Raw genomic sequence first — 27,966 nt, forward strand, 5'->3', positions numbered from 1 at the left:
GCTGGTGCACAGAAGCAGAAAACGTGGAAAGTAATCACGAAGGCAGGAACAACAACAAAAAAACCTTCCTTTGACTCCTGGCAGTTAACCAATTTCTTACATGTTCTTTTAAAGGCCAGTGTACATTTCTCAGTCTTAAATTCTAAGAATTCTAGTGACATTGCAAGTGTTTATTTTTCCTGTTTTAACTTACATCTCTGGTTTTCTGTTACCCGAAATACAAAAGGTCAGAGTATTTTAATCTCAACGAAAGGAAAAAAAAAATATCCAAATCTACTCATATAGTAATTACAATTTTGACCTGGGAAGGTAATATTCATTTTCTTACAGACAACCCTGGACAGAATACATGGTCCTAATGAGTAACATTACCAAGAAGCATGATATTCATTGATTAAAAACTAAATTCCTGTAAGTCTTTCATTCATCACTCAGAATTGTTTCTTGGTTAAAAATTAAACTGGTTCAACAATGAATGAATCACACAAAAAGGGAAAGAAGTATAAAAAACATAAAAACTGTTTTTATAAAAGTATAAGGGAATTGTGAAAAATCTTATCTACACAGAACACAAAATACATTCTAAAATGCTTGACATTCTAGGACAGCTTTTACTTGTGTCACTAAGTCAGGTGTATACTTCCTCTAGCTTGCATATGTGCATAATGTTATGTACTACATATGCAAATATTTCAAAATTCACACACATAAAGAAACACTTCTGGTCTACGTTATTCTATATATAACTTTTAGGGGAAAAAATCAAAATGAAGTAGCATTGTTCCAGACCCTTATTAAAATGAAGGAAGGAGACCACTGTTAATCAGATCTCAGACATATGCAAAGCTGTACAGTCAACTAGCTGCAGACTAACTCATGCACATGCAGATGAAAGCTGTTAGTATCTGTGACTTTCTGTACAAAGGACTCGACTGAGACCTTGCCCAATTCCTTTCACAGAAGACATCCTGATTTTTGCCAACACCAATCATAATTCCAAATAAATGATACAATTACCAACTACTTTGTAGGTTAAAACTATCAATACAACTACCATTTTGTACAATCATGAATTTTCAAGATTGCTTGAACCTATTCCCTCGCCACTACAACCCTAATTTGCCTTAAAGAAATAGAAATCTTGATTTAACTAAGTTAACATTTTCCAGTCAATTTAAATCTACTAATAATAACAAATTCATGTGTAGATATAAAAAAAATTGTTTATTGCATGTATAGGAACAGGTTCTACTAGCTTCTTTTTCTCTAGAGAACCTGGATTAATGCAGGAATTAAAATCTTAACTAAAAGAAAGTGAAAAGACAATAAAATTTTTAAAATGAGTACTCTTCAATATTGAAAAAAAAGATCTACCTTATGACACAAATGAACAATTATTTTGTATGTCTCAATGAGGTTAATAAAGCACTGCTCTGCCAATTAATCTTAATTATCAACTTCACTGGATTGAAAGACTCCTGAAGAGGCTGCAACATGGAGATGCTCAATGTGCTGTTAAGGAATTGGGGCAAGGTGGAGGTTGCTTATGGGGGATGGGTCCCTTTAGCAGGTATATTTCTGGCTGGTACTCTTTTGTCTGTATTCTACTTTCTTGCCACCATGACATACTCTGCCACGTCCTTCCACCATGATGCTCCTGCCTTAGTGCCAGATGATAATGGAAGGAAACCATGAGACAAATATACCATTTCGCCCTTTAAGTTGTATGTGTCAGGTATTTTGTTCCACTTAGGAGAAAGCTGACCAATACAACTATTGTTTTTCATTTGAACTGACTGCATTACAGGTATGGGTTGGGTAAAAGGTACACAGAATCATCTGTGTAGCTATGACACCAATAACTAAAGGAACAAATACACTGACATAACCAGAACAGTGTTAAACCAGGGAGAAAAAATTTGATTAAGAAGTCTTGAGATCTGGCTTTTAGCTTTAACTTGCTACATAAAGTACATTCTTTTAAGAAACTAATTTCTCAGCATCTTAAGTTATCTATTTATAAAATGAAGGAAACAAAGGTTTTAAATGACCTCAAAGATCCAATTATACTCTGAAATTCCATTATTGTAATGTAAATAGTAACTTTTTTGTTAGAAATAGACATTAATATAAATAACATAAATGTTACTAAATCTAAAGATACATTAATGGAATTTTTCAAATAAAATGGCATAACATAATAGTGACATAAGTTTAATATTTTTTCTATGTTAAATAAAAACATAGTATTCCTCTACCCAGCTCTCCCTGGGGGAGATGTTTCAAAATAGGTGTTAATCTGGCTGTTTTGCCAAACAGAATTATAACTACTGGCCTTAAAGTCCGAGAGTAGAATAATAATACTGTAAACTCTAAAAGAAAACACTTTATCACTTAAAATGATTCAATTAACTGAGAAAGTTATACCAAAACAAAGTGTATGTTTGACTACTTTAATAACACACATACAGAAAGACACAAAGTACATGAGCACACATTCAATAAACACAAAAAAATACAAAAACAATAGTCAACTGAAATCAAATATTATAAATTCTAATAAATACAAATACTGTGAAAAGGCAGAAAGAAACTACAGTCAAAGTCAACTACAAGGAAATAAAAAATATTCAATATTAAATATGTAATTTAAATATTAAATCATCGAGGAAATAAAAATGTTGGATAAACAATAATACAAAAATGCTTATATTTTGGCTCACCAAAATTTGGTAACTATACAACCTCCAAAACCTCATCTTATTTTTTAAAGGGTATTCTTTTTTTTTTTTTTTTTAAACTGGTACCAGGGATCGAACTCACAACCATGCACTTTCAAGGCAGGCACTTATGGCCGCTGAGCGAAATCCTCAAAAGGGAATTCTTAAAAACACTAGAACTATATGAGAATTTAAAAGTAGAAGAATATAATATAAAAAGCAAACACTAACTGAAAAGACAAAAGTCAATGAAACTGAGTGATATCATAATGACTGCATATAACAATTTATACATAAAGAAAATTACATAACTATGCAACATTTATTTCAGTTTGTTTATCTTTATAAAGATTTATGCATCCGTAAAGGATGTAAGTTCCTTGAAAGGAAATCTAATGATCTCACATCTACTTGCAAATGGCATATAACAGATACTCAATATACCAAATGAGTAGTGATCTCTTAACATGGCCTCAAACAACCAGACACAAAATTGGGAGAAACAAATTCATAAAACCAAACATCACCCTATTGCTTAGCTAAAGTCCCTATTTCAAGTCAAACTATATAAGTCATAATGAAGATAGCCACATAAACTTAAAGAACACCTAATTGCTCCTTGCTTCAAAATGTCCTTTAGGAAAAATACTCTTCAACACTGGATTTCTTTGTCTGTTACAGCTATTTTAATAAATATTGTTTGATACTACATTTGGATAACTGAGCTTCTTTAAGCATTTAAGTTTTAACATTTTATATCTACCCAAATATACACTTTACTATGAATTGCTAGTATAAAAATTTTAAATATCAGCACTATGTTGTTGGGTTTGCAGAGAACAGACTATCAGATGCCTGAAATAACTTATTCAAAGATGCTGACCCAGTGTGCTTTGCAACTGTGTCAAAGTCAAAACATCCTAAAGAATAATACAATTTAAAGATAATTAAAAACTAAAGAAAAAACTCAACACATCTTCTTTACATACAAAATAATTTACATGGGCCTGAAAGGAAATGTTTCTATAATCAACCTATCTATACGTTTTTTTTTAGAAACTCAACATAGTACCACATTACAAAACATTTTCAAAGATATTTACAAATAAAAATATATTTCAATGTGTATCTCAGACATGAGTACACCAGGCAATCATTAACCAGATGCTAATACCTATATGTAAAATCATAGTGAATACACTTATAAACACCCACAAAATGTTTTACTATATGATTATTCAATTATAATAGTCACTACCACAGACAACATGAATTTTTGAAATATAATAGCAGAGTTCAGTACAACGTAAAATATTTTATAGTGATATATCTATAGTTACAACCCTAGAAAATTCAGTGCATATTACAACTCTGCAAAACATATTGTATGTATTTCAACAATGTTTTAAGGTCATTAATTATTAAAAAGATCTTTCACCCATGAAGATACTCAATGGGGCACCCAGTAGTCCTACAGAGCAAACCCTTTTTTTTTAATAAGGACTGTTCCACATACCACACCTCTTTACTAAATAAATCCATATAGCGCTATCTACAGAGCAAGCAATACTGGCCCAGTACTGCCCCTACTGAGAGCTACAGCTCTGGCAACAAAAGTGTTCCTAACTAAAATGAGGTTACTGAGAAACCAAGAAGTCACAAACACAATAAAGTAGTTGCCCAATTACAGCGGTTTTTATTGTTGCTGTTCCCTATTTCCAGTCAAACTATATAATAAGTCATAATGAAGATAGCCACATAAACTTAAAGAACACCTAATTGCTCCTTGCTTCAAAATGTCCTTTAGGAAAAATACTCTTCAACACTGGATTTCTTTGTCTGTTACAGCTATTTTAATAAATATTGTTTGATACTACATTTGGATAACTGAGCTTCTTTAAGCTTTTAAGTTTTAACATTTTATATCTACCCAAATATACACTTTACTATGAATTGCTAGTATAAAAATTTTAAATATCAGCAATATGTTGTTGGGTTTGCAGAGAATAGACTATCAGATGCCTGAAATAACTTATTCAAAGATGCTGACCCAGTGTGCTTTGCAACTGTGTCAAAGTCAAAACATCCTAAAGAATAATACAATTTAAAGATAATTAAAAACTAAAGAAAAAACTCAACACATCTTCTTTACATACAAAATAATTTACATGGGCCTGAAAGGAAATGTTTATATAATCAACCTATCTATACGTTTTTTTTAGAAATTCAACATAGTACCATATTACAAAACATTTTCAAAGATATTTACAAATAAAAATATATTTCAATGTGTATCTCAGACATGAGTACACCAGACAATCATTAACCAGATGCTAATACCTATATATAAAATCATAGTGAATATACTTATAAACACCCACAAAATGTTTTACCATATGATTATTCAATTATAATAGTCACTGCCGCAGACAACATGAATTTTTCAAATAGCAGAGTTCAGTACAACATAAAATATTTTATAGCGATATATCTATAGTTACAACCCTAGAAAATTCAGTGCATATTACAACTCTGCAAAACGTATTGTATGTATTTCAACAATGTTTTAAGGTCATTAATTATTAAAAAGATCTTTCACCCATGAAGATACTCAGTGGGGCACCCAGAAGTCCTACAGAGCAAACCCTTTTTTTTTAATAAGGACTATTCCACATACCACACCTCTTTACTAAATAAATCCATATAGCGCTATCTACAGAGCAAGCAATACTGGCCCAGTACTGTCCCTACTGAAAGCTACAGCTCTGGCAACAAAAGTGTTCCTAACTAAAATGAGGTTACTGAGAAACCAAGAAGTCACAAACACAATAAAGTAGTTGCCCAATTACAACGGTTTTTATTGTTGCTGTTCCCTATTTCCAGTCAAACTATATAATAAGTCATAATGAAGATAGCCACATAAACTTAAAGAACACCTAATTGCTCCTTGCTTCAAAATGTCCTTTAGGAAAAATACTCTTCAACACTGGATTTCTTTGTCTGTTACAGCTATTTTAATAAATATTGTTTGATACTACATTTGGATAACTGAGCTTCTTTAAGCATTTAAGTTTTAACATTTTATATCTACCCAAATATACACTTTACTATGAATTGCTAGTATAAAAATTTTAAATATCAGCACTATGTTGTTGGGTTTGCAGAGAACAGACTATCAGATGCCTGAAATAACTTATTCAAAGATGCTGACCCAGTGTGCTTTGCAACTGTGTCAAAGTCAAAACATCCTAAAGAATAATACAATTTAAAGATAATTAAAAACTAAAGAAAAAACTCAACACATCTTCTTTACATACAAAATAATTTACATGGGCCTGAAAGGAAATGTTTCTATAATCAACCTATCTATACGTTTTTTTTAGAAACTCAACATAGTACCACATTACAAAACATTTTCAAAGATATTTACAAATAAAAATATATTTCAATGTGTATCTCAGACATGAGTACACCAGGCAATCATTAACCAGATGCTAATACCTATATGTAAAATCATAGTGAATACACTTATAAACACCCACAAAATGTTTTACTATATGATTATTCAATTATAATAGTCACTACCACAGACAACATGAATTTTTGAAATATAATAGCAGAGTTCAGTACAACATAAAATATTTTATAGTGATATATCTATAGTTACAACCCTAGAAAATTCAGTGCATATTACAACTCTGCAAAACATATTGTATGTATTTCAACAATGTTTTAAGGTCATTAATTATTAAAAAGATCTTTCACCCATGAAGATACTCAATGGGGCACCCAGTAGTCCTACAGAGCAAACCCTTTTTTTTTAATAAGGACTGTTCCACATACCACACCTCTTTACTAAATAAATCCATATAGCACTATCTACAGAGCAAGCAATACTGGCCCAGTACTGCCCCTACTGAGAGCTACAGCTCTGGCAACAAAAGTGTTCCTAACTAAAATGAGGTTACTGAGAAACCAAGTAGTCACAAACACAATAAAGTAGTTGCCCAATTACAGCGGTTTTTATTGTTGCTGTTCCCTATTTCCAGTCAAACTATATAATAAGTCATAATGAAGATAGCCACATAAACTTAAAGAACACCTAATTGCTCCTTGCTTCAAAATGTCCTTTAGGAAAAATACTCTTCAACACTGGATTTCTTTGTCTGTTACAGCTATTTTAATAAATATTGTTTGATACTACATTTGGATAACTGAACTTCTTTAAGCTTTTAAGTTTTAACATTTTATATCTACCCAAATATACACTTTACTATGAATTGCTAGTATAAAAATTTTAAATATCAGCAATATGTTGTTGGGTTTGCAGAGAATAGACTATCAGATGCCTGAAATAACTTATTCAAAGATGCTGACCCAGTGTGCTTTGCAACTGTGTCAAAGTCAAAACATCCTAAAGAATAATACAATTTAAAGATAATTAAAAACTAAAGAAAAAACTCAACACATCTTCTTTACATACAAAATAATTTACATGGGCCTGAAAGGAAATGTTTATATAATCAACCTATCTATACGTTTTTTTTAGAAATTCAACATAGTACCATATTACAAAACATTTTCAAAGATATTTACAAATAAAAATATATTTCAATGTGTATCTCAGACATGAGTACACCAGACAATCATTAACCAGATGCTAATACCTATATATAAAATCATAGTGAATATACTTATAAACACCCACAAAATGTTTTACCATATGATTATTCAATTATAATAGTCACTGCCGCAGACAACATGAATTTTTCAAATAGCAGAGTTCAGTACAACGTAAAATATTTTATAGCGATATATCTATAGTTACAACCCTAGAAAATTCAGTGCATATTACAACTCTGCAAAACGTATTGTATGTATTTCAACAATGTTTTAAGGTCATTAATTATTAAAAAGATCTTTCACCCATGAAGATACTCAGTGGGGCACCCAGAAGTCCTACAGAGCAAACCCTTTTTTTTTAATAAGGACTATTCCGCATACCACACCTCTTTACTAAATAAATCCATATAGCGCTATCTACAGAGCAAGCAATACTGGCCCAGTACTGTCCCTACTGAAAGCTACAGCTCTGGCAACAAAAGTGTTCCTAACTAAAATGAGGTTACTGAGAAACCAAGAAGTCACAAACACAATAAAGTAGTTGCCCAATTACAGCGGTTTTTATTGTTGCTGTTCCCTATTTCCAGTCAAACTATATAATAAGTCATAATGAAGATAGCCACATAAACTTAAAGAACACCTAATTGCTCCTTGCTTCAAAATGTCCTTTAGGAAAAATACTCTTCAACACTGGATTTCTTTGTCTGTTACAGCTATTTTAATAAATATTGTTTGATACTACATTTGGATAACTGAGCTTCTTTAAGCATTTAAGTTTTAACATTTTATATCTACCCAAATATACACTTTACTATGAATTGCTAGTATAAAAATTTTAAATATCAGCAATATGTTGTTGGGTTTGCAGAGAACAGACTATCAGATGCCTGAAATAACTTATTCAAAGATGCTGACCCAGTGTGCTTTGCAACTGTGTCAAAGTCAAAACATCCTAAAGAATAATACAATTTAAAGATAATTAAAAACTAAAGAAAAAACTCAACACATCTTCTTTACATACAAAATAATTTACATGGGCCTGAAAGGAAATGTTTATATAATCAACCTATCTATATGTTTTTTTGAGAAATTCAACATAGTACCATATTACAAAACATTTTCAAAGATATTTACAAATAAAAATATATTTCAATGTGTATCTCAGACATGAGTACACCAGGCAATCATTAACCAGATGCTAATACCTATATATAAAATCATAGTGAATACACTTATAAACACCCACAAAATGTTTTACTATATGATTATTCAATTATAATAGTCACTACCACAGACAACATGAATTTTTGAAATATAATAGCAGAGTTCAGTACAACGTAAAATATTTTATAGTGATATATCTATAGTTACAACCCTAGAAAATTCAGTGCATATTACAACTCTGCAAAACATATTGTATGTATTTCAACAATGTTTTAAGGTCATTAATTATTAAAAAAGATCTTTCACCCATGAAGATACTCAATGGGGCACCCAGTAGTCCTACAGAGCAAACCCTTTTTTTTTAACAAGGACTGTTCCACATACCACACCTCTTTACTAAATAAATCCATATAGCACTATCTACAGAGCAAGCAATACTGGCCCAGTACTGCCCCTACTGAAAGCTACAGCTCTGGCAACAAAAGTGTTCCTAACTAAAATGAGGTTACTGAGAAACCAAGAAGTCACAAACACAATAAAGTAGTTGCCCAATTACAGCAGTTTTTATTGTTGCTGTTTTGAAACAGTCTTGCCGTGCTAGTTCAGGGTGGCCTTCAACTCAGTAGGTAGCCCAGACTGGCCTTGAACTGGCAGTAATTCTCCTTTCTTAGCCTCGAGAGTGCTAGGGTTATAGGAGTGTGCCACCGTGCTATGCAATGGCTGGTTTTACACGTTTACATTTTTCCTTAAACATTTACATTTTTTCTTGGGATCCTTAATAGTTTGTATGAATTGAAAAAGATACAAAGTGTTTATGAACATTCTTTAGACACATAAACTTAGCTTTGCCTTCAAGTCAAGAAGTTCTTAAACAACTTGAGTATCTGCTGCATAACTTGGCAAAAACTGAAAGAGAAAAATAATGCAGGCAAACACTGACACTTGTGGTCATTCTGAGATTGCTAATTTGCAATCAGGCTAACTTGCTTTGTGAGTTCAAAAAAAGTAAAACTAGCTCATACATCACTTACGGACTTCAGAGGAAAATTTTAAACCTTTAATACACACTTCTTTTAAAAAAAACATACTATTTACATTAAATAACCACAAAATATGTAAGCATTATTTCTCAAATCTCTTATGTACTTAAAAAAAAACTATAATTTCAAATCAAATAGTCATAAGGCCAGTAGATATTACTATGCAATATTGCTCAATAAACTATATCCTCAATAAACTAACTGGTCTCAGACAACTGTTACGTGGCAGTTTTCAGAATGGTACGAAAATTATACCTGATGTTTTTCTGTGGGGAGGGGTTTGAGACAAGATCTCACTATACAGTTCAGGCTAGCTCTGAATTCACTCTGTAGCCAAGTCTGGCCTCAAACTTGTGGTAATCCTACCTCCTGCCTCAGTCTCCAAGTGGTGGGATTACTGGAGTGTACCGCCACACCTGGCTAACAGTGACATTTTTGTCCAGTTCTTGTGAGAACCCACTGAAGTAATTGTCTTAAATCAGGGAACAACTATTCATACTAAAGCACACACCAGAATGAAAACCAAATTTGGGAAGATCAGATTTATACCTCCCTTCTCATATTCCTCAGATATTTGCTTATTGTCTGAAGAGTTCTTGCCCACTCATTTTTCTCTCAATCTTTTTACAGTTAAATATTTATACAAAAAAAAAAAAAAAAACTAGGTAATATAACTCCTTAAGTTGCCATCTGATAGTGAGATTTGCATCTGTTTCATCACATATTAAGCATTCAAAATGTGTTAACTACGTGAATAAAAGAGTAGTGATTTCTGTTCAGTAGAAACCAACAATCAGAAAACATTATAAATCTTGTCTTTAAATTCCAGTTCCTTGAGAGCTTTTCCAGAAATACCTACCAGAAAAGCCTTAAAGCCAGCTAAACAATTTTGGCTATAAAACACAAAATAACAGATACCTGTTTTTCCATCAGGGATATGTTGTAAGAGGAAAATGTAGATGTATATAAGTAACAATTATAAGCCACTTGTAACTGTAAACTTAAAAGTAGCTAGCAGTTTGCTGAATTTGACACACCCATCACATTTCTGAGTTAGTTTAATCCAGAATCCAGATACTAAAAGAAATCAAAGGAAGAATTTGTACAAACTGTCATTGGAGAGTTTTACTACTCTTGACTGCAAACATGTCAGTTTCTAGAAAAAGTCACTAACTGAACTTTTATCTCACATCTGCTATTTTTATAAAGTTCTTAATCAACACATCTTAAATTTAAGAAATAGCTTGCAGATGCACCTAAAAGTTTAAAGTATATTTCAGGTATATAAACAAGCATCTTTTGTTGTTAATTTCTAGTAGTTTTTGCTGTATAAATGCAGTTAAAAGAAAATGGTCCACTGGTAATTCAGGGGCTCAATCCAGTACTAGAGGAGCTCCATTTATGAGTAGATTATCTATAAAGATCTCTTAATAATTGAGATTCCAGAGCCAGGGGTGTAGCTCTGTGGTAATGTACTCATGTAGCATTCATGAGGCCTTTGGTTGATTCCCCATTAACTGGTCCCTCATTCTTCAATAATTAAGATCCACAATAAATTCTATGCAACAGCAGAAAGACCCCAGTCAAAAGAACTTGCAAAGGTAATGAATGTCAATTATTCTGATTTGATTACACACTGTATGAAATGTGAAATTGTATTCCATAAGTATGTATGACTATTGTGTTCATTAAAATTAAAAGTGTATTTTTTTAAAAATTGGCAAAATAAATTCTTTCCTGGAAAAGAAATGAGTCTAAATCATCTTTGTATCCTCAACATTAAATAATCTGTGTCTAAATTTAAATGCTAGTATTTATAGTTGCATTATGTACCTACATTCATATTTATATACATTTACTGAAAAGATAAAGTGAACATGTAAACATCCATTTATAAGTCTATCAGTGATTCCTGAATATACTATGCTAGCACTGGGAAAAATTCTGTTTCTCTAGTAACCATATTTACCATGTCTACAAAGCAAGAATTTAGATAATCTTGCTCTGAAATTCCCATCTTGAATTCTTTCTCATCCCTAATTCACTAATATTTGGGCTAACAACTCAGCACTAGTTACTCATCTTTACAATAGGTATTATAAAACTATCATGAAGGATACAAGTCATTTATATAATACCTTAGATGGTTAGCACACAATCTGACTTTGGGTAAAAAATAAATGATTACCACCACTTGGCAGTTAAATCATACATAAGGAACCACTATTGAACATGAATCTACAGAAGCTCACAGCTACTTTTGAAAACTAAGTGACTTAATACAGATTTATAAAATTATTCTGTTCCCTAGCTCATCTAATTAACAGCAATAAGCAGCTTTTATTAAAAAAAAAAGGGAGAAGAGGGAAGCAAGGGTAGGAAATGGGAGAAAAAAATAATTGAGATATATTATTTACAGGTATAAATTCTCTACGATGTGATCATGTATATCAAAAGTGTATCAATAAAGTTAATTTTAAAAAAAAAGTAATGACAGATGTAAGGACTAACTGCCAGACAAATATGGTGGTGCACACATTATAATTCCAGCATTCCAAGTCAGAAGGATCACAAATTTGGGCCTAACCTGGGGAGCTCAACCACACAGTGAATCCATTTGGAAAACAAAAAATTTTTTAAAGTGCAACATACAGTCCCCCCAACAAAAGAACTAAATGCATAGAAACACAGGTTTTAGTCCTCTCCTTCAAATGTGGCTAAGGAAAGTCAAAGACTTAGTTTCCCATTTATAAATTTTTCTAATTTTGTTTCTTTATTGGTTTTTCTAAGAAAATCACATACATTATCAAGGAACAAGGTCACAGGAGATCCTGAAACTCCAAAGCACATTTCATCAGCAAAATTAAAAAATACTAAGACAAAAAAATTTTTAAGTGTTAAAGAAAATATGCATCTTTATTTATTTGAAATAATATTACTGAGTAAGACTGACCAGATGAAGTACATATATAACTATAAATATATAATTTAAGCTCCAAAATTACAAATTGCTAGGAGTAACTCTGGGAGTATCAGAAGAACTGATAATTAAGGCTCTTCAGAAAAAAAGAAAAAATGGCCACAATCTTCTTACAAACAAAAAGACACTAACCCCACTAAGAAGGACTTGAGAATATCAACTGCTTAAAGAAAGTGCTTGATGGCAAATTATTAATTAAATCATCCTGAATAACTAAACATAATTAGCAAAATCTCATTACTCATCAATAAGATTTCTATACATGTGCATTTATCTCTTTCATCTACTAAATCATTTTATTGAATTCTGTGATACATAATTTTAAAGAGAAAAGTTAAAATACTTAATTAAAAAGTGATTAAAAATAAGTTTACTACCTTTAAGAATGATAGAAATCACAGAGCACAAAGCAAGTGAGCCATATGACTAATTGAAATAGTAAGGAGTTTCATAGCAGCTGACAAATATAAAATGTATAAAATAGGAGAGAAAAGTCTTAAGTTATATATAAGATGCATAGTCTATGACTTTAAGTACTATGCTGGCAAAATAAGACAATTTTAGGGGGGAAGCTTCAAAAGGAAGATGCACTGAAAGGGTTAAATTACACCAACTTATGTATACAAGCTTTTACCACTTATGCTCTATTAAAGCATGTCAGAAACATGAAAGCTCCCATTCAACAGAAATATTTAGAAAGCCTATGCTTAAGTTAAAAAGGAAAAAAAGCTATAAAAATAAAATCGTTAAGTATTCATTTCACAATCATCCTATTTTCTGAGTATTTACTCATCCCTACACTTATACTGAATATTCGTATTGATCACACAGAAGCAAAATCTCTAAGCTTCTCCCTACCTTAGCTTTTTGGTCAAAATGAATGCAAACAATCACGTGGGATTCAGCCAAGCAGTGACGTTAAATTCTGCTCTGTCAGAGAGAGCATCTGTCAAGCCCACATTTAAACTGCTGCCTGCCTGTGCAGCAGCTGAGGAACCGTGGATTTCGTATTATAGACTAAAACCCCAGCACAACTGCTCGGGGAGGGGGAAAAAATCTTTCCTGCAGCTGCCAGGCAGGAATGAAAGAAGAAAGGTAAATCCTATTCTTTTCCAATACAACCGAAGCACTTGATTCTGGCTCTGCTGCTTTACATTGTAGCTCAGTGCTATTACTAGAAATATGGATACTGAGAAGAGAACACAGCACTGCATTGTCCAGTCAGGAAAACAGCAGATGTAAAAAGCTTCAATGCATCAACTGTCGGAAAGAGTCAACAGTGCTCTGAATCAACGAACAATTACAGCTCTTTTGTCTAACGAGAGAGAGAAAATGAAAGAAAGCAGATATCTCAGAAGACTAGGAACCATATGAACACGGAGGGTAACCCGAAGACAAGCCGACAGATGGACACTTTGGATACTGTGAAAAGCAATCGCAGGAGGCAGACTGTTGGGGGATGTGCGCATGTTCGACAGCATCTTTTTTGCTGAAGTGATGGCGTGCCAAAAGTACTTTCAGTGGTATAAGCCTCTCCACATAAATGGCCTGACTAAGGAAGGTATGTCGATATCTTGTGCATGATATTCATTTAAATGTGTTGCCTTTTTATAGCCCCAGAGGCACTAATACTTAATAAACAAGTTCCTGCAGTTCACTGCCCTTGAAACTACAAAAGGTTTCTAAATATATTATTTTGAAATTTGTCATTGTTTAGAAGACAATTTGTCACTGCTATATTCATCTAAATATATAGCTTGGGGTAATTATGGAATATAGATATGTAAGAGGAAAAAGACTAATAGTAACAAGATGTACTTGAAAGATTCTCTGAGAAATTAAACTTTAAAAAATTTTGTAGCTCTTTATAAAAAACAGCAATCCTCTTTCAAATTAGGTCAAACTGAATCCTTATCTAGTAAATTAAAGTACACTTTTTAAAATAGCTATCAAGAAACAATGCAATGAAAATTACACTAAATAGTTTTAAGTATGATCTTATTATTATGAGGTGGTTTTTTTTTGCAAAGTCCTTTTAAAGCAAAATCTTAAGAGCTTATAGTAATAAAATCTCCCTCTCATCTCTTTTTTCAAATAAAGACAATGAACACAATCTAAGAACATATCAACTAATATAAGTACTACTGAACTACAAAAAGATATTAAACAAAGAATTAGCATAGATTCACATAAGGTAGTTTGAGTTTATGCACAGCATAACACCATGGTACAGTCACATGTTATAGTGTCCACAAACACAACTTTACACAAAGAGATATCAAATACTTGCTAAAAACTATCCTATTTAAAATAGTTTTTATGTTAAGTAACAAATTCTACATGATCAAAGCTAAAATTGTTAAAGGAGATTTTTTAAATGAAATTCAAAAACAATATGAAAATACTGTGATATAAAAATATACATTAACAGCAATATAAGTTCAAAAATTAAATATAAATGTAATAAATGTGCATACTGATATGTAGTAAAAAGCTACTGCCTCTATATATGTGTATAGGACAGAGATAAATCAAAGAAACTATTTTAGTAACAATAGCAACTCGAGGTTCAAGAACTCAGATATTTCTAAAATGTTACAAACTTTCCAAGATCTTATTTTTTTCACTCAATTTCATACTGAATAATCAGAGGGCAAACATTCTTACAACATATGTAAGCAATGTATTTCAAAACTAGTGTTAAACATATTCATCAGGCTCTATTACATATCAACACTGTGAATCATAAACCATGAATTTTTATCCTAGTAAAGAAGAAAATACTGGAGTATTACACAAGAACAAAATATAGTTGTAAAACTCAGGCCCTCTTGGTACCTTTATCTATATTAAAGTCACAAATTAAGCAGTTTCATAAGCCAGACATCTCAAACGTGTAGAAGTTTTTCTATTTTAAGGACCATGTCAACGTAAGACTGTTCCAATATAATAAATGCAACAACACTTTAAAAAGTAATCTGTGTGCATGTATGTGTTATATGTGTATGCACACACATGAAGTGAACTGCATTTTATACCAACATTATACCCGTGAAAAGAACTGAAAATAAATTATAACAGATAAAGCTATCTCTGTAAATACAAAAAGTGCAAAACTATTTAACATGCCAAATATTTAACTTTATCTTGCTCTCACTTCTCATAATTTAAAATACAATAAGCATTCACTGCAGAATAATTTTATTACCTAATAAAGTAGAAAATAGTTATTTCAATTTTATTGTCTTAACAGGAAAATTATGATAATTGCAGAGAAATGTTTAAAGAATTTTTGATGTAAAACACACAAGCTCATTTATCAATGGGAGGTTAAAAATAGGTATATATATTTCAAGGCCGTAGATTATCCACACACAAGTATCATGAAATTTAAGATGTATGTCTATCATAATTATATAATTAGATTCGAACCAAAATCATTTATTTATGCTAGATTACATGATAATATGGTATTCTGTAACATAAAAGTATTTTGGAGACTTCTCTTAGGGGATATTTATTTCTACAATATTTACCTTCATTTACTTCTTCAATCTTTTGCTCATTCATTCAAATACTTGGTTTTTTATTTATTACTTCTTAAATCATAAATTTATACTTTTAAAAGATCTATTATAAATGACTGAACCCAAAGCAGATTCTAAGCATTATTATAGCAATAGAAAACTGATTCAGTTAATTTATTTGGAATACTTGTGATAGGTCAAACTAACTTTAAAAGTAACTTTTGTTGTTTTTGAAATGTACATACACAACCCATAAACCTGCTGATCTCTTTACAGAGGGAGGGAGTCATTACTATATATCAAAACAAATGTATTATTTTGGAATAAAAGCTGAAAAATGACTTTCTAACCTAAACAGGAAGGTTAACTATTCACAAGTACAAAGAGAAAAAAACTGAGTTTCTAAGTCAGAATGCTCAGCTCTATTATTTTCAGCTTGGCTCACATTAGAACTATGCTTTGCTGATATAGCTTTGGTCTTAGTAAATTGTTTTTAAAATCCCAAACTTTAAAAAAAAACTGTTCACATTTATCAAAAAGATTAAATACCTTATATTTCAGAAATATTATAATTGCTAAAAATGCTATATAATTTCAGAAACTAGAAATTATTAAATGCTAGTGCCTGTCTTGCTACACTTCAGAAATTCATTCAAATTCCCACCTACTTGCTCCTCCTAGTGGCTGCTACTAAAATAGTGCTTTCATTCATATATACCTAACACTTTTAATCAATAGTTTTAAGAACCTAATGTTTCGTAAATTTATACTACAATTATTCAAAATTTATCTGTATTTACATGTAAATTCTATTATTTTCTAAAACTAATTTCATGTCAAGGCTAAGTATTTTATTAACTGTGATTTTATTAACCAAAATTAATGATATTATTTTAAGTAATCATATGCATTTGCATGTATTATTTCAAATGTCTCTACATTAAAAATGTTATTACTGTGCTTTTACTTAAAATATAATTTTCAGTAAAGATCTGAAAAATCGAAATTACATATGTGTTGTTTTCTTTCTCAAATTTTGTTCTCATTTAATGAAATGCGAACTATAGCTTTTCACCTATCTCTATACCTCCACACCTGCTCTGAAAAATGTAAGGACAAATAGAAAGAAAAAAAAAAACTAAGAACAAACAATAACAAGTCTGTACTATGCACTGAAAACCTTGTTGCAAAATAACCAGTTTCTAACATATGGCATCATGAAATTCCCATACTGGTATCTCATAACTTTTTTTTACATCTCCCTTAAATTTTTGTCTTATGCTATATAGAAAGAAGTCTTAAAATTTTAACAAATTTTGTAAATGCAAACTTCTAACATCATAGTTCAGAAAACTTTGTAAACATTTTTTGAACACTCAAATTTTAAATTGTTGAGTATGATAGTAACTACAGCTTATATTTCACATGAAGCCTGCAAAAAAAGTCCTTCTGCTAGCACTATTGATAATTAAAGATAATTATTAGTTACATTATAAAATCAACTTTAATTCCTGAATACTTCATATTTGATGTGGAAGATTAAAATTAGAAAAGAGTACATGAAAATTTTGATCATTTATTACTGTCTAAAAATCCTACAACAAAGTTACTGGACCTTGAAAATTAATTCTGACAGGTGCATCTTCTCATTGACTTTCTCAACACAGTAGGGGCCAATGGAAACATGCCAAGCAGTGTACTGTGACTAACAGAACTCTGCCATAATCAACCTTGCACCGTCTGTCCCACAACTGATACATGACCATTTTACAAAAAAGGCCACTAACTGTGCACGATACCACCAATGGTATGTCAAATCAATTTTAATTAATGCCAATAAATTTCCCATCTGCTCCCAAGGCCTTCAACAGTCTTTGTCAGGAATCAAGTAACATTTTTTTTTTCTATATGCATCCAACTTTTAAGTCTTTAACTTAGGTTGAAGGTACAAATAAGCAGAATCATTGAGACAGTGAATAAAATAAAAGCAAATTTATCACACCCCCCCTTAAACTGCTCTCTGTGCTACGAAAAATGTATTTTTAAAGTAAATAATCTTGATCTCAGTGATGTTATGTTGCCAATGAGAAATACACTAAGAACTTTGTTTCTGGATTATGTATTTCCACAGCATAAGAAATGCTTATTCGACAATTTTACCAGCATCCAGAGTTCCTTTTAGGTGGTTTCCATATGATTTGGCATTTTATAAACATTTATGCTTCATATTTATAGAATGACTACGAGGGACACGCGTGACTGAATTAGAAAATGACTACCAAAGAATAGTATTGATTCACAAGAAGAAAACAGTATTTCAGCCAACCAATATTTCTCATTTCATTACTGGATATTTACAACATGCTTCAGTGGAGAAGACGACACTGTTGCTTTGCAAAAATGACCTGGAATGGCAAGAGGTCTCTGTTTCGTACCCATCTTATTGGTGTACTTTCCTTAGTGTTTCTTTTTGCCATGTTCCTGTTTTTTAATCATCATGACTGGCTGCCAGGTAGAGCTGGATTCAAAGAAAACCCTGTGACATACACTTTCCGAGGATTTCGTTCTACAAAAAGTGACACAAACCATAGCTCCCTTCGAAATATTTGGAAAGAAACAGTCCCTCAAACACTGAGGCCCCAAACAGCAACTAACTCTAACAACACTGACCTTTCACCACAAGGAGTTACAGGGCTAGAGAACACTCTTAGTGCCAATGGAAGTATTTACAATGAAAAAGGTACTGGGCATCCAAATTCCTACCATTTCAAGTACATTATTAATGAGCCTGGAAAATGCCAAGAGAAAAATCCTTTTTTAATACTACTAATAGCTGCAGAACCTGGACAAATAGAAGCCAGAAGAGCTATTCGGCAAACTTGGGGCAACGAAAGCTTAGCACCTGGCATCCAAATCACAAGAATTTTTTTGTTGGGAGTAAGTATTAAGCTAAATGGCTATCTTCAACGTGCAATACTGGAAGAAAGCAGACAATATCATGATATAATTCAACAAGAATATCTAGACACATACTATAATTTGACCATTAAAACACTAATGGGTATGCACTGGGTTGCAACATACTGTCCACATATTCCATATGTTATGAAAACTGACAGTGACATGTTTGTCAACACTGAGTATTTAATACATAAGTTATTGAAGCCAGATCTGCCTCCTAGACATAACTATTTTACAGGTTACCTAATGAGAGGCTACGCACCCAATCGAAACAAAGACAGCAAGTGGTACATGCCACCAGACCTCTACCCCAGTGAGCGTTATCCTGTCTTCTGTTCTGGAACTGGTTATGTATTTTCTGGAGATCTGGCAGAAAAGATATTTAAAGTTTCTTTAGGTATCCGTCGTTTGCATTTGGAAGATGTGTATGTAGGAATCTGTCTTGCCAAGTTGAGAATTGATCCTGTGCCCCCTCCCAACGAGTTTGTGTTCAATCACTGGCGAGTTTCTTATTCAAGCTGTAAATACAGCCACCTAATTACCTCTCATCAGTTCCAGCCTAGTGAACTGATAAAATACTGGAACCATTTACAACAAAATAAGCACAATGCCTGCGCCAACGCTGCAAAGGAAAAGGCAAGCAGGTATCGTCACCGTAAACTACACTAAAAAAGATCATTTTTTAAAGTGTGCAATGTGTAAATAATGCTACAAGCATGTATGGTTAAAATACACTCATAGGACAAGTTTTAGTTAAAATTCATCACATAAAGTAATTCAAAAATTATTTTTTAAATTTCTGAAGGTAGTATTTAACAGTATAACATCATAATGATGAAAAGATATCCCAAGAGAACCTAAAAAACTGTACAAGCGAATTCTGTGTATTAACATGCAATAATAAGTATGAATATACTGAAGGTTCAAGTTTTATGTTAGAGCCAATAAAATACATCTGAATATATTTTCACATAAATTTTAATTTAGGAAACAAAGACAGTTAAAAGACTTCATTTTAGATTTAGCTTTTCATTTCGATATATAATTAAATGTAAATAAAACATTACTATCAATTTTAAGGACACTTTGTGCAAAGGACAAATTTTCTGACCTAACTATTCTAGGTTTTTAAAAACTTAAATTCCATGCAATAAGATTTAGTTGAGTTATTTGATAAACTGTCATAAAGTTTAGATGTTTCATCAGTACTGTTTTCACCTATTTAAATTTTTTTTAAATGAGATATTCATCTGAGTTTCTTTTATTATTACTCATATATGGGGAATTATTTTAACATGACATGATAAAATGTGGCAAATCTGTATGTCTCAGGCTGAAGTTTTTATTTAAAAAAGTTATCTATCGAATGTTACCAAATAGATAAATTGTTTCCTCACTGATGTTACAAGCCAAGCTAGTTATTTCAATGAATTAGATTAAATACTACACGAAGAGTACCACCATTTAACTTCAAATATACCTGACTTCAAGTATTTCTGTAAAAATAAATAATGTTCATTTCTCTAGCTGAAAAAAAAGTAATCACTTAAAGGTATAAAGACATTACAGGAAAAAGAGAATACAGTAACAGTTTCATTCAATACATTTTTAAGATGCATGTATGCCAAACTGCAACATATGGAAAGTTTATTTTCTGACAGCAGGTGTACACATTGCCAACACTTAATCATTTTATGGCACCTATTTCTTTCTCTGAGTGCCAAGTTTTACAAACCTGCAGTTTTTAATTTGGTAGATGATAAAATTCTGTATAACCAAATAAAAACCTTTAGGGGAGGGATGGAGGAGAAAAGTACAAATGTTTGATGCACACCTGACTTTAGGATGAATAATGTATATGAAACACTTTTATCAAGCTTTTAATAAAAAAGATAAACAAAAAAATTTACTGAGTGTTATGATACAAATATTTTTACAGTAATTTTGTTTGACTCCATCATGGACTTTAAAATCAAGAAAAACTAATCCATTAACCCTAAACTAGTATTTTTATTTGATAAAAATGCATAAATTATCAGAACATTTCCTATCTCACTTCTAAAAATCATTTTTATCTCTCTTACTAAGGGATAAATCACCAGACTACAACTACAACATTTGTTTCAGTTCAGAATCATGAAAGGTTTAAGTTCACATTATGTAGTATGTTGAATTCTATTTACATTCTTAAGCCTGTGTTCTACTCTACATGGAATAATTTTTTAAAATGATCTAGTAACATCTTCTGCTCTTGATTCAAATCTGTTTTTCACTTAACTTATTCTGATTGTAGAACAATTACTAAATAAAAATCACACATAACAGGATGGTATCAAATTAGTGTTTTATGTAAAGGAAAAATGGAATTCTTCCATCACTATATAGAAATTCCCTCTAAGTTATACTGACATTTAAAAAAAAAGACAAAAAGAAACATCTGTGTGAGCATGCACAGAGTATATAAATCCTACGAGAATCTGAGTAGTATTCACCCAAATTATGCATATAGTGTATGACCTTCAAAAGACAGTACCGTATTTCTCTTGTGAAAAAATTAAGTTTGAAAAAAACAACTTATGAAAAATAATTCTTAACACTTAACCTCCTATTTGAGAAATTAACTTATAATCATGTCTATATTCCTAATAATTCTACCTTGAAAAATAATGATAATCTGATATATCTGAGTCCTTCAAGGGGAATGGATCCAACAGTGAAGCTCTTAGTAATGAAGAAAATCCTTATTTCAAACTAATATTCTATTAACTTGATTTTTCACTTTCAAACCACATGCAAGTTAATTTCTTAAGCAAAATAAATCTTTAAACATCTTACCAATTAATTATGTTTTTTCTCAGTACTATGCAATTCTTGACACACATAAAAATAATTTTAAATAACAGCACTGGATGTAACAAAGAAAAGATTACAAGACCAACTATGTAATCTTTACACTCAAAGTACTAACATGTCCACGACAGGTCTGTAATTCGTATGTCTTGCTGCCAGGTAGCTTGAACCACCAGCAGCACATGCATACTATCCCACAGGGTGGCTTTTTATTAACTGTGTCAGTGAAAAGACCAGTAAAAGTGATTAGATCCATCTGTACCCCTCACCCATGGAATATTCATGTATATACCACAGAAGGTTCAAGCCAGCAGGAATATGTTAATATTTTAGAGACTAAAAATACCAGAAGTTTCAATACTTTTAACATTAGTCTACTTTGATCAAGATTAGAAGTGATGAAAATCTAAGTTGACTAATTCCAAATTCTCCTCCTTTGGTTTCATATATAGCACAATCATATACAATCTCAAATGAAATCTTAATACTATTTATTTCAGAAAATCTTATTAAACTAATACCAATAACAGCAGCGTAACTATTTACTGACTGTTCAAGTAGTGTATTCAGTACTGTTGAAGCACTTTACATACATGATCTCATAAAGCTACAAATTATAGTAAAATTAGATTGATGTCAGGAGTTAAATATGTAAGATCTCATAGCTAATAAGAGCAGCAGGTTTCCATTCCAAAGATCATGCTGTTAATCATTATGGTATTCTGCTATGTATTCTGTGTATAACAAATGTGAAAAGATCTACAAAACTAAGCGAAAATGTCCTTTGCTCTACTTTTCCATTCCCTGCCTGTTCTTTATTCTTTTCCAGTGTCTCCAGACTTCATAGCCCTTTTCACTCAGTGGAAGGGGACGTGATGTTAGATGCAAATAAAGATCAGGAGAAGGCGAGAATATCTATCTCCCAAGCATTTTCTCTTCTCCTTTATAGCTGCTGGTAAATGGTGAACAAAACCTTTGTAAAGCATGGACATTACTACTTACGTCTTGCTCCTTTGGCACAGAGATACATCTATACACAGCAAGTAGGTGGATTAGAAATTATAACAGGTGCTTCTTGTGAAACACAATTCATTTTTAATATACAAAAATGGTACTGCATTTATCCACTATACTGTTTAGGCACTTCCTGTTTTCAGGTGTAGTTGTAAAGCCAGTTTAACTTATTCAGATGTGCCCCCTCATTCCATTTTAATTGCTTAACCAGAAAATTTGACTATTAAATTAGCATAGTCATAAAGAGAAAGAAATCTCTATTTAAATACATTTCTAATATATCTTAAGGAATACCAGTCTACCTATATATTATTTGCAAAAAACTTGTAATGTGTCAATACTAAAACAAAGCATACAAAATTTCATTGGGTATTCTTCCAGTAAATAGCTACTCACTGTCTTCCGAGTATAAATTACAAACCTACTGCTCTCAAGATAAAACTTGCCAGGGGAAACAAAAAAATGCTTATCTACATAAAATTACTTTCTCTCCCTTTACTACAAGAAATGACTAAAGCATAACTTCAAGTAAAGTATACATCCAATTATCCCATCTACTTACTAATCTACTTATTTCGACTTCATTTGAATCTCACTTCAAACAATATACTGACCTAAATACTAGAAGAAATAAAAATAAAGCGCCAGTATCATAAAAAGTAATAAAGCTGTAGTATTAAATCTAAGCTTTTATAAGTAACTTGTAATTCAATAGTCAAAAGTTACTTACTTACATAACATAATAAAACCTATGTGGCTTCTTTGTTTCATTGTCATAATTAATGTATTATTAAAAACACATTTTATTATAAGTAGCAAACAGAATAATACATGACATCCTGCTGGCACTGATAATTTTTGACCATTGCTAAAGATCTGAAAAAGTTAATAAAGCCACATGATAATCATACCAACAAATTTCCTTAAAAGTACTTAATAAAGTCTTTTCCAGTTATTATTTTAATATTGTTAGAAAATTGGGAACAGACAAAATCACCTCTAACAACATGCTGTTAGCCAAAATCATGCTTAATTGTCCAACAAAATTAAGCACAGCAATGAGGGTGTCCAATGTCTAAAGTCCACTATTAGACATTGTTTTATGATTTAACAAATTTAAACTAATTTTCTCAGGTATCCCAGAAATAATTAGTAAAATTAAAAAAGTGGCATTCTAGAGCCCTGTTCTCACTTTAATAGCAACTGCATTTCTATACTGTATATGAAGTAAGCCCATTTGAATTCTCATTTAAAACTTTTTAACAACTAAGACTACTTCAACAATTCCTGAATTAAAATGACTATAGAAGAAAGAAAAACTATTATGCAATATCCAATAGACTCTACTGGCTCACAAAATAAAAAGAACTTGGGTAATCAGTCAAAAATAATACTAAAATACTAAACAACAGCCTTATACAACATATGGAAACAACTCATGACAGTACCATTTGAAAAATAAGGAGTAAAAAAGTAGGATTTCTAAGAAGAACACTAAAGTTTTGCTGTCAGGTATAAAATTTCTGACAATGAAAGTAGGGACTGTTTTTTAGATAACAAAAACTTTGTTAAAAACATTGAAAAACTTCCTTAACATGTTTTACTCATCTACATTTTTAAGCATTCTAGGAGAAAAAATTACTACAGCCCAATCAAATCTTAAATATATTTTTTGGTATGGATGGATATCACAAAAATAATATAACATGCATATTTTTAAAAAAGATACCAGCAGATAAGGAAATACTGCAAATGATCCTAAGAGAATCTACTACAAAGCAGCACCAAGCAGTACCAATTCTGATGAGTATTGGCACAAGCAGTAGGCAGTCAAATTAAAAAATAAAACTGGAAGGAACTCCAATGTTTATAATAGCATCATGAGTAAATCAGAATCTGATAATAATTCAGTATCCCACTTATTCAATAAAAAAATTGGCAAATACTTGAAATTTAATAATTAAGATTTAAATTAAGTCCTCAAAGTATTACTTCTAATTACAAAAATAAGACTCCAGATAAAGTGAAACAAACACAGTGCTGTACTGGTAACTACCAAATATCTACTGCTGTTAAACTTTTTAATGTGTGTTGGGGGTGTTGACAGCAAGACAACAAACTCTTACCAAGTCTCCCTTACCAAAATCAGGACACACAACTATGTATGACATGGTCCTTATACATACACAACCCACAGTTGCACACAAACCCCAGAAAATAAATTCATAAAAAATATGAATGGTAGAGACTTCCGGAAAACGAATAATGGTTATTTCATTTCTCATATTTTTGTGTCTTTTTTTTTCATGGAAAAGTTTATATTAAGTCATTAAGCTAATAAGCATCATATTGGTTTATACTGTATCTTCTACAACTGGCAGATTCATGGCACTCACTAAATATATTCTAATTTAATCAAATATTAAAATATTTACAGGGAACCTTTTATAGCTAAAGAATGATAATTAAAATCTATTTAATAGAGTACTTAGACTAGATGATCTTCCAGAGACACTTTTTTCAGGTTCTGACAGCCTACCAACTGCCAGACAGACACAGACAACTATGATAATAACCAGACAGGATACCAACATATGATGCTGTTTAATTAATCAATGATGCCTGTATACTACACAGTCACACACACAATGAAATAGATCTATTCCTCAGTTCTATGAGAATAACTTCAAAATGAATGGAATAAAGATCTAAATGTAAGTAACAAAACACACTGTTTTCTGGGGTTTGGGACACTGAATTTCTTGTAACTTGGCGGGGGAGCACCATTCTAATATACAAAATCAGAAACAATGGGATTCACAAACATAGTTATTAAAAAAAACTAGAAAATGTTTTTCTTTACATGACAATAAAAACATCAACAAAATTAGAAGTCATATGAAAAACTTGGAAAAGATATTTGCAATCCCCTCCTCTCTTAAGTCTCAGAAGGAAAAGAGCCAAATGTAAAGTTAAGAAATTTAAGTTAAAACTATCCTTTTAAGTTTGCATCAAAAGCATCAATGCAAACTAATTATACTGCGTTTTATTCATTCATTCATTCATTCATTCATTTATTTTAGTAGTGCCAGGAATTGAGTTCATGACCTTGCCAGGCAGGCACTTAGATCACTGAGCTAAATTCCCAGCTCTCCTGTCTTTAAAAAAAAAAAAAAAAAAACAAAAGGAAATCTGGATGATGGGAGAAACATAGGAGTAAAAGGAAGCTACCATGGCAAGAACACTTAGGACATAGTCTCTAATATGTATTTTGTTAAATTCCAGATCTGGAGTAGAAAATACACTAGATATACTCCATAAATATGCCAAAAGTCAGGTAAGAAAAAATTAATTATGTAATGTTTAAACAGCTTAAGATCTAACTTAAAGAGGTTCCTGGGCCAGGGATATAGCTCAGTGGCACAGCTCCTAACTGGCAAGCACAAGCACAAGGTCAGGAATTCGATCCCCAGTACTCAAGCACAAAAAGAGGCTCCTACTTGCCTGAACTGAATTTATTTGGTAACTATGTGAGAAGATGGATATGTTTATATGTTCTGCTATATTAGCTGATATATATATATATATATATATATATCTTATAACATCATGCTCAACACACCCAATAAAATTTACTCTTCAACAGAAAGCAAGGAAAATAAAACTAAGTAATTAAAGCAACAAATTCTGGCTAAAATGAATTCAGAAACAAGTATGTACAAATCTAAGTTCAAAATGATGAGTTGAAAAATTCTGCCCTTTAGATGCAAAGAAATCAATTCTTTAGTCAGAAAACTGGGGAAAAAAAACAAGTAGTTGTTGCTTCAATAAATCTTGTAGTTAATGCACAAAGAAAGTTTAGCAATTAGAATAAATTAAGTATATATATTGTGACAGGTAAGATTCCTCCTAAGACTATAATCTAAATTATTTCATTTAAGAAAACTCTATTAACTATCCATGTATCTGGTTTATGTAAGTTTACAATTATGTGTAAGTTTATATTCATGAGAATAAGTCAGAAAACAAAGGCACTGAAATATAAACATTACTTATTCTCAAGAAGAATATCACCACATAATCAATCACAGATGGGGTAAAAGAAACAAGTGGTTATAGCTTGCAAACATTTGACCTGTGTGAGGAACAGGGAGAGAAAGAAAATGAGTATGAGAAAAGAAAAAGCCAGCAGATTAAAATATGAATTATCATTATGTCTCTACTGGGTAACCAGAAAAGAACCATCTTCCTTAACAAGTAGCAAAGATTACAAAAAACTCTAGTTTAGGATGGATATAAAAATACGGGGCATAAAGTTGCTAAGCAAGTCACTTGTTAAAGGTCATTTAAAAATATTTTTGTTAGTACATGTTTGCATTCATCTTAAGTAGGTATCAGCTCAAAAAGAAAGAACAACTGGGAAAGGAGAAAAGAAAGAAAGGGAAAGATTTTATATATATATAGGTATAGAGATACATGTGTGTTATGTGTATATATACAAGGTGGATAACAATACTATTCATCTCTGCAAATTCATCAATAAGGAGAGTTTGTGCTCTCACTATTTGGTGGTTTGATCATTTTTTTCATACCTAAATCTTGTAACCTGAACGACTACTTTTAAGATAACAATATGCAATATTTTAATGGTGTAAATTTCCTATTTTTTTGAAATTCTGTATCATTTATCTTTTGGTTAAAATAAGCTTTAAAAAAAAGTACATCACCTATCATTTTTTTTTAATCATCCTCTGCCCCAGCAACCTCCCCCACTTCATCTCTAAATCCCCTTTCCTCACTTTCATTACCATTATTTCATATTTATGATATATACTGTGGGCAACTGATTCATTATGGGTATTCATTTTCATTATTATTTAATATCATATATACTGTAAGCAACTGACTCATTGTGGGTATTCATTGGTACATGTGATGACGTATAGTAAATGTTTTCATTCCTCTCCACCTCTGTCTCCGTTGTTCCAAAGGCTGAAGTTAACAGTATCAGATTTGAATTACTACTGTGCATAGTAAGGCACAAACTCCACTGCCACAGGAAACTGTAGTTTCATCAGATGGTGTTT

General features: G+C 31.5%; 2 protein-coding genes across 2 annotated transcripts in view; one reads left to right on the forward strand and one right to left on the reverse strand.

Annotated features, from left to right (window-relative positions):
- The window catches only part of Cdc73 (cell division cycle 73), a 143,749-nt gene that overhangs the window by 59,412 nt on the left and 56,371 nt on the right, over positions 1-27,966 (reverse strand). The gene's annotated exons all lie outside the window — the stretch shown is intronic.
- Positions 13,460-27,847, forward strand: B3galt2 (beta-1,3-galactosyltransferase 2). The gene is made up of 2 exons (XM_005005923.4): positions 13,460-14,088; positions 18,290-27,847. Exon 2 carries the CDS (start codon positions 18,416-18,418, stop codon positions 19,682-19,684), a length of 1,269 nt encoding a protein of 422 aa, XP_005005980.1. The 5' UTR covers positions 13,460-14,088; positions 18,290-18,415; the 3' UTR covers positions 19,685-27,847.

This window comes from Cavia porcellus, unplaced genomic scaffold (genome assembly GCF_034190915.1).
Source record: "Cavia porcellus strain 051 isolate PalLab524CR breed Dunkin Hartley unplaced genomic scaffold, mCavPor4.1 scaffold_29, whole genome shotgun sequence".
Taxonomy (NCBI): Eukaryota; Metazoa; Chordata; class Mammalia; order Rodentia; family Caviidae; genus Cavia; species Cavia porcellus.